Below are 13,978 nucleotides of genomic sequence, written 5' to 3'. Positions count from 1 at the left end.
GACAATATGACTGCAATGTATTATATCCAAAAACAGGGGGGGACACACTCTCCCCAGCTCTCCCGCTTAGCCCAGAGCATATGGAGATGGGCAATTCCTCAAAACATCTTTCTCCTGGCACAGCACGTTCCAGGCGTACAAAACACCATGGCAGATCTGCTCAGCAGACAAACGCAACAAATACACGAATGGGAACTGCATCCACAAGTTCTTCACCCATTCTTCCAACAGTGGGGGCATCCTCAGATAGACCTCTTCGCCACCCACGAAAACAAAAAATGCCCAAGCTTCGCCGCCAGATACCCACACCCCTTGTCCAAGGGCAATGCGATATGGATGAACTGGTCAGGCAGATTTGCATACGCCTTTCCACCTCTCCCACTAATTCCATTAGTGGTCAGGAAACTACAACAGCACTCCCTCACACTCATTCTGGTAGCTCCGACGTGGGCCAGGCAGCCGTGGTACACCACGCTACTACAACTGTCAGTGGTACCACATCAAAAACTGCATCTATCCCCATGCCTCCTAACCCAGAACCATGGAGAAATCAGGCACCCGGACCCAGCTCAGCTCAACCTGGCGATCTGGCTCCTGAAATCCTAGAATTCGGATACCTTAACCTTCCCCCTGATTGTATGAACATCATCATGGAAGCCAGACGTCCTACCACTAGAGCATGCTATGCCGCAAAGTGGAAAAGATTTGTAATTTACTGCCGCAACAATACAATCAACCCTCTAGATGCATCCATACAGCACATCATATGCTATCTGCTCCATCTTCACAGGTGTAACCTGGCATATTCATCCATACGCCTACACCTAGCAGCGATCGCTGCTTATCTACAAAACAGGCAGCATTTATCACTCTTCAGAGTGCCCGCTATTAAAGCCTTCATGCAAGGCCTTAAACGAGTAATTCCTCCCAGGGCACCACCTTCCCCTGTATGGAATCTAAATTTAGTTCTTACACGACTAATGGGTCCGCCCTTCGAACCAATGCACAAATGTGAGCTACAGTTTCTCACCTGGAAAACAGCTTTCCTTGTAGCTATCACTTCCCTTAGAAGGGTTGGTGAAATACAAGCGTTCAACATACAGGAACCCTACATACAAATGCATCACAGCAAGGTCATACTTCGCACAAATCCGAAGTTTCTGCCCAAAGTCATTTCCCCCTTCCACCTCAATCAATCAGTGGAATTACCTGTCTTCTTCTCGCAACCCCAATCTGTTGCAGAAAGGGCCTTACACACACTTGATGTAAAAAGGGCGTTACTATACTACATACAAAGAACGCAACCCTTCAGGAAGACTAAACAATTGTTCGTTTCCTTCTCTCCACCACATAAAGGCAACCCCATTTCAAAATCAGGGATAGCTAGGTGGATTGTAAAATGCATACAAATTTGCTATCAAAAGGCAAAGAGAACATTATCTGTTCCCCTAAAGCCCACTCTACAAGAAAGTTAGGGGCTTCTATGGCTTTTCTAGGGAATATACCCTTAGATGACATCTGCAAGGCAGCCACATGGTCTACACCGCACACCTTCACAAAACACTACTGTGTAGATGTGCATTCCAAGCAGCAAGCTAGGGTGGGCCAGGCTGTACTAAAGACACTTTTTCAAACAGCTGCAACGGATACCGGTGGTCGCCGCTAAGGTTGGGTACTGCTATATAATCTATGCTAAGTGTACAATCTGCAGCTCATATGCCTCGAACGGAATATGCTACTTACCAGTATGCATCTGTTCTTGGCATGTAGAGCTGCAGAGTTGTACACGCCCACCCGCCTCCCCGGCTACCTGTATCCGTTCCAGTACATCTTATTTAGATACAACACATGGGTTTCTCACTGTTATTACTACGCTCCATCATTTCCCTGTTGGCGAAAAACAATCTGAGGATGGAGCCGAAGCCCATGCGCAGTACGGACCGAAGGAGGAGTCACCAAACTCGTGACTTCCAAAGACTGTCCAAGAAGAAAAACAAACTGCAAACATCCGGGCCCAACACCAGATGGCGACCTATGCTAAGTGTACAACTCTGCAGCTCTACATGCCAAGAACAGATGCATACTGGTAAGTAGCATATTCCTTTCTAAAAGTGGCATTTTCAGAATTGCAATTTAAAATCCAACTTCACCATAAGTTAGGGTTTTAAATTGTGATTCCCGAGACACCAAACATGAACTGGTTACCTATTCTCATTTGGAAATTACGCTTATAAAATATAATAAGGCAATTACAATGTTATCCTATAGGAAAGGTAAGCCTTGCAGTACTGAAAAACAAATGTAAGAGTTTTTTTCACTACCAGGACATGCAAATCATTAAAGTACATGTCCTTCTTTTTAAATACTTTGCACCCTTCTCTGGGTTGTCCAGTGTCTACCCTGGGGGTGACCTATATGCATCAAAAACGAAGGTTTGGGCGTGGAAAAAGTTTTACTTTGCCACATCGAAGTGGCAGTTTAAAACTGCACACACACAGGCTGAAGTGGCAGGCCTGAGACCTGTTTAAAGGGCTACTTAAGTGGGTGGTGCAGTCAGTGCGGCAGACTCATTAGTAGCATTTAAATTATTGGCCTTGGGCACATGTATGGGCACATACAGTGCCACTTAATTTCAAGTAAATTAAATATGACAATTGGGTATAAGCCAATATAACATGTCTTAACAGGAGCGCGCAAGCACTTTAGCAGTGGTAAAGTGCGCAGGGTCCTAAAGGCATCAAAAACAAATTCTGCAAACCAGTGGAGGTTAAAAGAAAAATGTTTGGGGATGGCCCTGCAAAATGTGTCAAGTTTTAACAATCCTCATCTGGATACCAGAGTGTAAAAAAAAATGTTTTCTTTTTTTTAAACACCAAAGACCTATTTTTAAGAGACATAGTGAACTCCAGTTAAAAATCTATGGTGGTAAATAGTGTAGTATTTCTGCTCAAACCTCGGCTGAGACTGATGAATAATTTGGAGTGGGTTTCTTCTATGAGAGGCATTTCTTAATTACCATTATGAGCAAGACTCCCTTTTTGCATCGCTCTTAGATGATATGCGTAAATGCCTGCATTTTAAAAGAAACATCAGCTTCCTCGATTAGTTCTTGACCAGGTCATTGATGCCACCAGCTCATGCGGGATGGAAATTATAGCTGTAGATACACCCGCTCTGCGCATTCCTGCCATCTTGGGATCGGACGTGCACAACTTGGTTTTATTTTAAAGGAGTCTTTCGAGTCACGACGTATAGTGACCAGTCTATGACTGGTAATGCACATGAGCATGGGCTCAATATTGGATTTTTCTTTTTTTAAGGGGTGGAGGGTGTTTCCAGCCATCTGGTTGCACAAGTAACCGATTGAGGTCTGGGCTGACACTTCGTGATGTTAATCATCGGACTTCTTCAGCCTATCCTCTCTCGTTGGCATGGCTAAAACTCTCAACATTCAAGTTCTCCTTGTTGCAACATCCATCGGATTCGATAGCTGGATTTTTCTCTGGGCCTTGTATCTCGTCTTAGTTCTTCTCTTCGGTAATGATCGGACAGTGATGGAAAGGACTCCCTTTCAGTTCTGCCCCCGTGTCACCACCAGGTCTGCAACCTTTGTCTCTTGTCTTACTTCAATGAGGTCACCTTTTAAGCCCGCCTCGACTTCTGATCCAAAAAGACTCTGGTATCAGCATTATCGAAGACGTGTCCACCAAAAAATGCAGGCAGAAAAGAGGACACCCCGACCTCTTCCGGGAACGAGATGTTTAGTAGCAGCCTGGTACCTGCCCATCTGTGGACCATCCCGCACAGTTCAGCCCTAAAGCCCACACCAAAGACCGAGGAGCAGAATTTTCTAGCGGCACACAAAGTCCTGAAGTTTTTGACTGCGAGTACAACCTCCCACCTTCTGGTCATACACAGTCACTGTGCACAAGCGGAGTACTGCCCCAGCAGGGGTTGTGTGTCGAACCCAGTGACCCATCAACAGGTCTCTGGTGTACCACTGCCTGCAAACAATGGTCGGCACCAACAAAAAGGTGAGGAGCTGATGCCTCGCCCTCTGCCCGTGCAGAAAACTCCTCATAAGCCTCTGCCATCCTTGGTGTAGACCAGTCTTTCAACAGCACCGATATCTGCACTGAAACCACCTTCGGCTCTGAAACATCAATTGGATGCAGAACACAGTTCGGTACCGACCAGCTAGTGTCCTTCAACTTGGTCATCCGGCTCAGAGTGCGCAGTCATCGGTGGGTTTTGAAGATTTGGAATAGCTGATAATCCAGCGTCTCCAGGAAGAGCTAAATGCACGCCAAAAGAGACTCTATACATCCACAAACTGGGAAGAGCTCTACTAAGCTGTCCCATAAGGCACTTTTCCAAGGATGAGGGAATTTACTTTTGATGAGCAGCATTCCTCGAAGTTAACACCTCATCACAAGCATAGGAAACATCAGGACATAGGCACTAGCCCACTCCCAGCTTGTCCCCTTACTCCTGCTCCTGCTTCCCCTCTCTCACCTCCACCTCTGATGCCACCATCAAATGGGCCACCTCCATCACCATCTCCAGAGGGTTCATAACATTCCTCTTATGGAGGGGACAGCCCCTCGTAAACCTGTAGACCCCTACGAGACCCTGCCAAACCCTCCCTTCCAGCTGACACTACCTCCCATCACAAAGTGATACTTGGGGCAGCTGTCGTCTGAGGTTGATCTGCATACCATCCAGGAAATTGAAGGCTTCCTGTTTGAGATGCTGTCTACCACACAGCGCACCATGTAATTTCTGCCCATGCTCAAGGGCATGCTCAAAAAATGCACCAGACACCTTCAAGGAGCTTGTCAGGGTCGTCACGCAAGGGTGTATTTAAAAAAAAAAAAAAAAAGATACCAAGCTTCCCTAAATCCGCGGAGAGCTGCAGCCGTACTCTGTGGTGGGCCACACTGCACGAGAGGATTAAAAGAGACACTGACTCAGCAACCTCCCATAACCCACCCATCACTTACCAGCAACAGTCTACACAGGGTCAATCTAGGTGAGGTTACAGAGGAAATAAAGGGAGTAATGCAGTTTCTTTGCATGATGTCCTTGTGTATTGCTACAGTCGCCTATGTCCGGTTACACATGCGCCCTCTACAAGAGTGCCTAGTAAGCACAGTGGTCAAAAGCAGTGGTTCATCGGGGGAATTGTTGACCCAGCACCGATCGCGCTAGGCATTGGTGGAACAGCAACAATCTGTTGTAGAGCCAGCCTTTTCTAGACCCAAATCTGCAGGTGAACTTACGGACGCTTCCCTTGCAGGGTGGAGTGCACATCTGAAGCATATGACTGTCCAGGGCATGTGGGCGACCTACCAACAGTGCTTCCACATCACTAGCACTCACGGTCTTCTTCCCTCATGTGCAACACAAGTTTCTGTTTGACAGACAGCATGACATGTTACTTACCCTGTAAGCATCTCTGTGTTGTATTTGTGAAAATATTCAGGGCAGTTTCCCAAGTAGGAAAAATGTTTGACTATCAGATTGGTTCAATGTACCATTTTGAAATCAAATCTAAGATCTTATGTGCTTACAATTAACTTAAGTAAAAATTATTAATGTCGTAGGAACACTTGTAAATATTTACTTTCATTCTTTGGTTCTTTCTTTCTTTTTTTTTTTAATGTTCGTATTCGTGTAGCTTGTACACCACACAAGTAATTTTTTTACAATTATTTTGTGTTCTTATTTTTTACAGGATCCAAGCTAAAATCCCTGGCCTGAAGCCCAAAGCTGAATAAAGAGCTTGAAACAAATCGATAGGAATTTTATCTTTGATGGGTATATTCATTTTGGATTACACAGGAACGCTAACCAAGGGACAACCAACTCTTGATGTTTAAGTGCAGTTTCAGAGATCTTTATTTTTTAGCAAGTGTTTGAGGGAGGACAACATGGGCAATGGAAGGGGGAGATAGGTACCTGTTTTGATTGCCATTTGTTTTATCTTAAGTATTGTCAGCTGCTATGTACGGATTTAAAACTAATTTTTTCGTTTCTCCTGTGGGAAGCATTGGTTTGAACTAAAGCTTTTTAGAAAGCTGTACAATATGCTTCATCTGGGATAGTCTTGCCGCGTTTTAATAAATCGTAGTGCAGGTTCAGCTGAGCGTGTGTACAGGTTCTTACAAATTGGACAATGTGTATGGTCTGTGATTCAAAAAGATGCAGGTTTTCTAAAAGGAGGTGTTGAGAAATGGTGCCATGAAAGCAGGAGTGAGGGATACCTTGCTTTTTTTGGTAAGAGTAATCGCTGTCTTGTGACTTTACTGTTGTATGATAACGCAATTATATATGCTGTTTCACAAAGCTTCAAACTTTCAGCTTCTCCACGGCGCTTGATGTTTCAGAGAACCGACTGATTTTGACCAGCTTTGTAACACAATTGCTTGAAAACAACAAATATTTCTAGAAACACATCTTTGTTAAAAATAAGAGGCAACCAACGCATAAACTTTGCAACTTGCACTTCATCGCACCAACGTAGTTGATTTTAAGCAAACCCGTTTATTCACGCCAGTTAATATGTGGATTAGAATGTTGAACGCTGCAAATGTTATTTGGACATTACCAACATCGTGATGCAAGAAATTGCAAGTGAAGATTTTTACTACTGCAGTTAAAGCTGTGCTGATCTAATTCTGTGGAATGCATTGTGACTTGTAAAAAAGTATCAATAAAGCTTATAGACCTAGCATTTTGGTTTGCTGTCCTCATTTTCGCATCTTGTACCTTTCATGAATTCAGTATGTTTGCAGGTCTGGCCACCCACCGGCAAGAAACCATACATTCTTTAAAGTGTTGCATTGCTACATGTTCTTACTTCAGTAGGAAGAGTAAGTTAGAAACATCTTCATTAAAGTGACTGGATTCTCACCATGCCCTTCCCTAATGTCATTATCCAATCCTTTTGTCTACCTTCAAAGAAGTTGGTGTCCCTTGTAGCTTGCCTTTTGCTTTGGAAGCATTCTACTTTCTTTACTATTATTCTCTAGACACAGGGGAGATGGGGGTGGTGCTGGAACCCAGTTAGAGTATTGTTTTTACTCCCCCATTTGGTTCTTATCGCACTGCAAAGCGCTGTCCCGAAGACACACCTATTCCTAATGATGAGCTATTTAGTCACTAGCACAGCGCATCCGCACAGCCTGTGATCAAGGTTGGTAAAGGCCACCCTCTTTTATTTCCTTGTATGCACTTTGGTGCTATTTAGGATGTGCCTGGCTTCTTAATGTGGCTGCCATGTAGCTGAGGCCCTGTTTTAATGTTTTTATGATTTTCTTTCACCATGTTAATTTGCATTCTACTTTCTTTACCAGTATTCTCTAGATGCAGGGAAGCTGCAGCTGAAGGAAGGGGTTGCTCGACCCTAGTTAAGAGTATTGTTTTTACCCTCCTGTTTTTTTCTTATTGCGCTGCAAAGTGCTGTATTGAAGCCTCGTCCAAAGACGCGCACATCCCTCATGACGGTCTATTTTGCCACTTGCACAGCTCGTCTGTGCCAAAGGCGCATCTAAGGAAAGCCCAGACAGCGCCAAGGCCTGTGCTCCGGGCAGTTTAGAACTCCAGCCAGTACGTTTGGTATACCCACATAAAGAATTGCTTGCTTTTACTCTGGTAAGCTTACTAAATGTGCCATTTTTAGGTCTTGCCTGACCCAGCGCATGCGCTGGTCTGGCGAGACATTTTGTGAGGGCTCCAAAAAGTGCTACCAGGCCAGCCTAGAGCTACAGTGCATGTGCGCGGGCACGCGTGCCGTGCTTGACCGAGGTTACTTTCACGGCCGCTTTGATGTTTGATCGCGATCACTTTCACGGCCGCTTGGCATAGCCAATAGGTCTCGCTTTTGGGACCTTAGAAGTATTTAGTTATGCAACTGTTGCATGGCTAAACACTTATAAGGTCCCAACGGCGAGATCTATTGGCTATGCCAATGCTTGTTTATCTTGCAGAAGTTAGAGATGCCCCTGTTATATGTCAGGAGTGTAATCTTAAATGCTTGAACCACTTGGTAAGCAGTAATATTCAGCCTCCTTTTACAGGCAAACACAGAGTGCTCCCAAACATCAATAAAGAGAACCTCAAAGTTAAATGCGCATTAATCAATGCTCAGTCCCTTGTTAAGCATGCATTTGAATTTTCAAAGCTTAATAATAGCCATCAGCTTGACCTAGTTTTCATCACAGAAACCTGGGCTGACCATGCGTGGGGCCCAGATATGGTGACGGCTACTTCTTTGCGATATGCTATCCACAGATTAGATAGGTTACATAAAAAGGAGGAAGTTTAGCGGTCATTGTCCGTGATTCATATACAGCCACCTTTTCCCCACTTTCAATTAAATCATGTGAAGCACTTAATTTTAATTAGGGCTCCCGGTATTATGGTATTTATTTTAATATTTCTATCTGTATTTAACCATATTTATTTTTGGTCATTTTATCTGTATTTATCCACATTTTATTTTCTCGCAAGTAAAAAAAAGATGCAGCTAGTATTTTTTCACTTTTACATAGACAATGTGCGCTTGGTTTTTATAGGTTTAGATTGATTTATGTAGGTGGGAAATGGGTTACTGCTTTTAACAAAGAGATCCTTTTGTTAATTGCACTTAATAAATTGCAATCCTTCTAATATAGCCCAGTTAGCTATGAAGGACCTTGTAGCCCTCACTGTCTAATGTAACGCATTCTACGCATTGATTTACACGTATATGATTTATTGTCAATGTATGTGTGATGTAAAGCTCTCGGACACCCTGCATTGGGATGAGTAGTGCTATAAAGGAAATAAAACAAAATAGTGGTATTGAAATAGTTATTTGTTCGAGGCATGTGGGCTGCTGAATTCATATCTGTGCATAGATCGCCGCCTAGTGTTGGGTCCGGATGTTTGCACGTTGTTGTCCTGGAAGAGTCTTCGAGGTATCCTGGGATAGGTGACTCCTCCCCTGGACTACAGTGCGCATGGGCATCCTCTCCATCCTCAGATTGTTTTTTTCCGCCATTGGGTTCGGATGTGCTATCTTAGCTCAAGTTAGGAAAAACTTTATCGAGGCCAAAAGGCCTTTAGTTCGCGTCGGTACTGTTTTGTCGATCGGTTTCGATACTCCTTTGTTAGTTTAACAACTTTCAGCACCGACTTTTCGCTTCTTACCTGCCCATCGACGACATCGACGATGGAATCGAGGACACCGTTCAAAAGATGTCCGGTATGCAATGCGAAATATCCCCACATCGACGTCCATCCGGTGTGCAACAAATTCCTTTCGCCGGATCACGACGAATCGACATGCATGGCCTGTGCCCGGTTCCGTTCAAAGAAGACTCTACGGAATCGACGAGCGGCAAGACTCGAAGCGCAGCACGCGGCACTGGCCCCGGCAGACATCTTCAACGCCGAGACCGAAGATGTCGATGAATTGGAGATCCTACCCTCCAGTCCCGTTTCCGAACATGACTCCGGATCGAACGACGTCGACGAATCACTCTTTCGCAGAGATGAAGACGACACCGAGGTAGGAGACTACGATGAGGCCTTAGGGGCCGAAGAGAGTAGCTCCAATGACGAGCAAGGCCTACCCGTTCAGACTGAAGAGAGCCCAGTGCCACAGTCTATGGCTCCGGTCGAGGGATCGCCTTCGGGCCTTACCCGAGACCTATCCCGCAGTTCTTCGGCCCCGCCCTCGGGCCCGGCCTCGGACGTTCAGCGGCAGCCATTATTACCTAAACCGGCTGGTTTCCCTTCTTCCAAACCGAAACCGAAAGCTGCACTGGTTCAATCGAAACCGAAACCAAAAGTGGCGCTGGTCGGATCGAGGCCTTCCACACCTTCGACGCCAGCGAAGCGCGTCGGCACCGAGCGCACCAAGCCAGACTTCGGTGCCGAACATGAAGCGGCCGACGTTGGAGTCGGCATGCGGAAAAAGGCCTTCGGTGCCAACAAACCTGATCGGTTCCCGGCGTCGACGCCATCGACTCCAACACCAAAGGTCACACTGCCGGCTGCGTCTCACATCGCTTCCACGGCAACACCGAAGCCTCATGCATCGAAGACGTCGACGGCCATTCCCGCCCCTCGACTCGATGACCCGCCGGCGCCGAAAAAGTCGACGACCGCCTCGACAGACCTGGTCGGCGCGAAAGCTTCAAAGACGCTCCAAGTGCGACCTGGTGCAGCACAAAGCAGCAAAACCAAAACGGTCCTCCAGGACACGTCTGGCTCCGGCCCACTAAAAGCTCCAGCAGCCTCTTCGGTGCCAGCCAACATTACTTTTGGCCTGCCTCCGTCCACAATCCCAAAGATATTCCAACTCAGGACACGGGTCGCCCACACCACAACTACACCTCCTGAGGCGTCTCCGTCACATGTTATCGACGCCATCACCGGCAGGATGGTTATCCACGAACGGAGGATAACTTCGGAGCCACCTTTGGACCCTTTCCGGATCCCGCTAAAAAGGAAGCTGCCTGTGGACTCAGAACCTCTCCTAAGCGAATCTTACAACTCGCCCTACCAGGATCCACAATCATACTCTCCCACACACTCCGACACGGATGTGTTGGGGGATTACATGGATGACCAAGTCCCCTACCACGGAGACATAGACCCTGATTACCAACAGGACCCTGATCAAACTTGGGGCGACCCTGTAGATCCAGGTGCACCTCTAGATGCACAGGACCCACAACTCTATGGGGCGAAAACATCTCCCACAGAGGACACTGCAGCGTTCAACGCTCTTATCGAACGTGCTGCAAATAATCATGGAGTGCAGCTTCACTCTGACACCATCGAGGACGACTTTCTTATGGACACCTTCGCATCCTCAGAAAGACATGTTAAAACTCTGCCCATGTTGAAAGGGGTCCTCAAACCAGCCAAGGACATCTTCAAAGAACCCACCAGGGCACGAGTGATAAACCCCAGGATCGATAAGAAATACAGATCGGCGCCTGGGGACCCTACTTACATCAGAGGCCAATTACCACTAGACTCCATCGTCGTAGCGAATGCTCGCAAGAGGGCACACTCGCAGACAACAGGTGACGCTCCTCCCCCGGACAAAGAGTCCAATGTGCTAGAGACCTCCGGCAAGCGAGTTGCCGCCCAGGCTGCCAACATATGGCGCATAGCCAACACTCAAGCGCTCCTCGCTCGCTACGATAGAGCGCACTATGACACATTGGAGCAACTACTCCAACATCTCCCTGACCAGTACAAAGAAGGTGCAGAAATTCTTATCAGAGAGGGGCAGCTACTCACAAATGCTTCCATCAAGTGTGCACTAGATGCCGCAGACACGGCTGCCAGGGCCATTAACACAAGCGTCATGCTGCGACGGCATGCCTGGTTGCGAATCTCCGGATTCAAGTCAAGTCAAGTCACAAAACTTATATAGCGCACTACATACCCATAGGGTTTCAAGGCGCTTAGGAAGGGGAGGAGGATTACCTTTCAAATATCCAGGTTTTAAGTTGCTTTCTGAATGCTAGGTGGTTCTGGGTGAGGCGAAGATATGCGGGGAGAGAGTTCCATGTTTTAGCAGCCAGGTAAGAAAAGGATCTGCCTCCCATGGTGGTCTTGTTGATGCGAGGGATAGTGGCGAGGGCTTGGCTGGAAGAGCGTAGTTGGCGGGAGGCGGGAGTAGTCAAACCGGAGGTGCAAAATAATATACTCAACCAGCCTGTCAACCCGGACTATTTATTCGGACCGGAGGTTGACACCACCCTTGAAAAAATAAAAAAGGACACGGACACCGCAAAGTCCATGGGGGCTCTCCAGACTCAGTCCTTTCGGAGCAGCTCCTTTCGTCGCCCAGGAAATAGAGGAGCAGGTAGAGGACAGGGGTCACAGCAGACATACAACAAGGGCAATACACAAACCACCTATGATAAAAACACCCGGGGTGGATATCGTGGCTCCAGTACAAAGGGAAGAGGACGCGGCTACGGCAACACCAGGTCCTCCCCCAAGAACAAGCAGTGACGCCCTCTCCCTTCCTCCCGACCACATAACACCTGTCGGGGGAAGGCTACAAAGGTTCCTGTCCACGTGGAACTCCATCACCACGGACAGGTGGGTCAAAGATATTGTCAAATATGGTTACTGTTTAGAGCTAACCTCCACTCCACCCACAATTCCTCCAAGAAACCGTCCTATGTCCTCAGAGCACTTAACGCTCTTACAGCAGGAGGTGCAAAGCATGCTTCGAAAAGGCGCAATAGAGGTCGTACCCGTCCACGAGCAAGGTACGGGGGTGTACTCCCTGTACTTTTTAATACCAAAGAAGGACGGGTCACTCAGACCTATATTAGACCTGAGACCCCTAAACAGATACATTCTTTCCGAGCATTTTCACATGCTCACTCTCCAGCAAGTCCTCCCGCTGCTCAAGCAGGGAGACTTTCTAGCCACACTGGACCTCAAGGATGCGTATTTCCACATACCCATTCACCCATCACACAAAAAATACCTCAGGTTCACTGTTCAAGGACAGCACTACCAATTCAGAGTCCTTCCCTTCGGCGTGACAACGGCACCAAGGGTGTTTACAAAGTGCCTAGCTACGGTGGCGGCACATCTACGGAGGCAGCACATACACGTCTACCCTTACCTGGACGACTGGCTCGTTCAAGCGAAGTCAGCCCAGCAATGTGCCAGCCACATGTCCCGCACCATTCACCTCCTTCACAGTCTGGGGTTCTCACTAAATTACCCAAAATCCCATCTCCAGCCCGCACACGTACAACAGTACCTAGGTGCGACTATAGACACTCTGGCAGCCACAGCTCAGCCAAATTTAGTGAGGATCAACAGCATACAAATGCTGATCTCCAGGTTCAAACCCCAACACTCACTTCCAGCACGAGTGTTCATGCAGTTGATAGGCATGATGACCTCCTGCATTTTCATAGTCCCACACGCGAGATTACAAATGCGCCCGCTTCAAGAGTGCTTAGCACGTCAGTGGAATCAGGCTCAAGGACAGTTAAAAGACCTAGTGTTGGTGAGCGGTCGGGCATACAACTCTCTGCATTGGTGGAATCCTCTAAACCTTTGCAAGGGCCGACCGTTCCAAGAGCCTGTTCCACAAATAGTACTGACAGCGGACGCGTCTCTCCAGGGATGGGGAGCTCATGTACTCCACTACACAGTGCAGGGACTATGGACGACACAACAGACGAAGATGCACATCAACCTTCTGGAACTGATGGCAATCTTCCTGGCCATGAAGGCATTCAAAGTACATCTGTGCAACAAAGTCGTGTTGATCCGGACGGACAACATGACTTCCATGTACTACATACAGAAGCGGGGAGGAACACACTCTCCACAGTTGTCTCATCTGGCTCAGAGCATGTGGAAGTGGGCCATTCAGAGGAACATGTTCCTCATGGCAGAACACCTCCCCGGCAAGGACAACCAGATGGCGGATCTGCTCAGCAGACACAGCCACCAAATGCACGAGTGGGAGTTACACCCATCAGTACTCCAACCGTACTTCCAGCAATGGGGTCATCCAGAGATAGACCTATTCGCCACAAGCGAAAACGCAAAATGCCAAAGCTTTGCCGCCAGGTTCCCACATCCGCAGTCGCAGGGCAATGCGATATGGATGAACTGGTCCGGCAGGTTTGCGTACGCTTTTCCCCCAGCGCCGTTGATACCGCTGGTGGCTCGCAAACTCAGACAACACTCCCTGACACTCGTCCTAGTTGCTCCTACGTGGGCACGCCAGCCATGGTACACCACCTTCCTCGAACTTTCCGTGGTGCCGCATCAAAGGCTGCGGATCAAACCCGCGCATTTGACGCAGAACCATGGAGAGATTCAGCACCCAGATCCGCAACAGCTGAACCTGGCAATCTGGCTCCTGAAGTCCTAGAGTTTGGCTACCTCAACCTGCCACCTGACTGTATGGACATCATCAAGGAGG

The 13,978-nt window shown here is 47.4% G+C and overlaps 1 protein-coding gene across 2 annotated transcripts in view; it reads left to right on the top strand.

The window, feature by feature from the left end:
- Positions 1-6,734, top strand: part of RTN4 (reticulon 4) — a 232,072-nt gene extending 225,338 nt beyond the window's left edge. For both annotated transcript variants that reach the window (XM_085612601.1, XM_085612600.1), the window contains one exon: positions 5,738-6,734. In XM_085612601.1, coding sequence (XP_085468727.1) covers positions 5,738-5,780 — 43 coding nt within the window. In that variant the 3' untranslated portion in view covers positions 5,781-6,734. The remainder of the gene's footprint in view (positions 1-5,737) is intronic.
- Positions 6,735-13,978: the final 7,244 nt, after the last annotated feature.

The sequence above is a fragment of the Triturus cristatus genome, chromosome 6, assembly GCF_964204655.1.
Source record: "Triturus cristatus chromosome 6, aTriCri1.1, whole genome shotgun sequence".
Lineage (NCBI taxonomy): Eukaryota > Metazoa > Chordata > Amphibia > Caudata > Salamandridae > Triturus > Triturus cristatus.
Note: the sequence above shows the minus strand (reverse complement) of the source record. Positions and strands in the feature narration are given on the sequence as shown.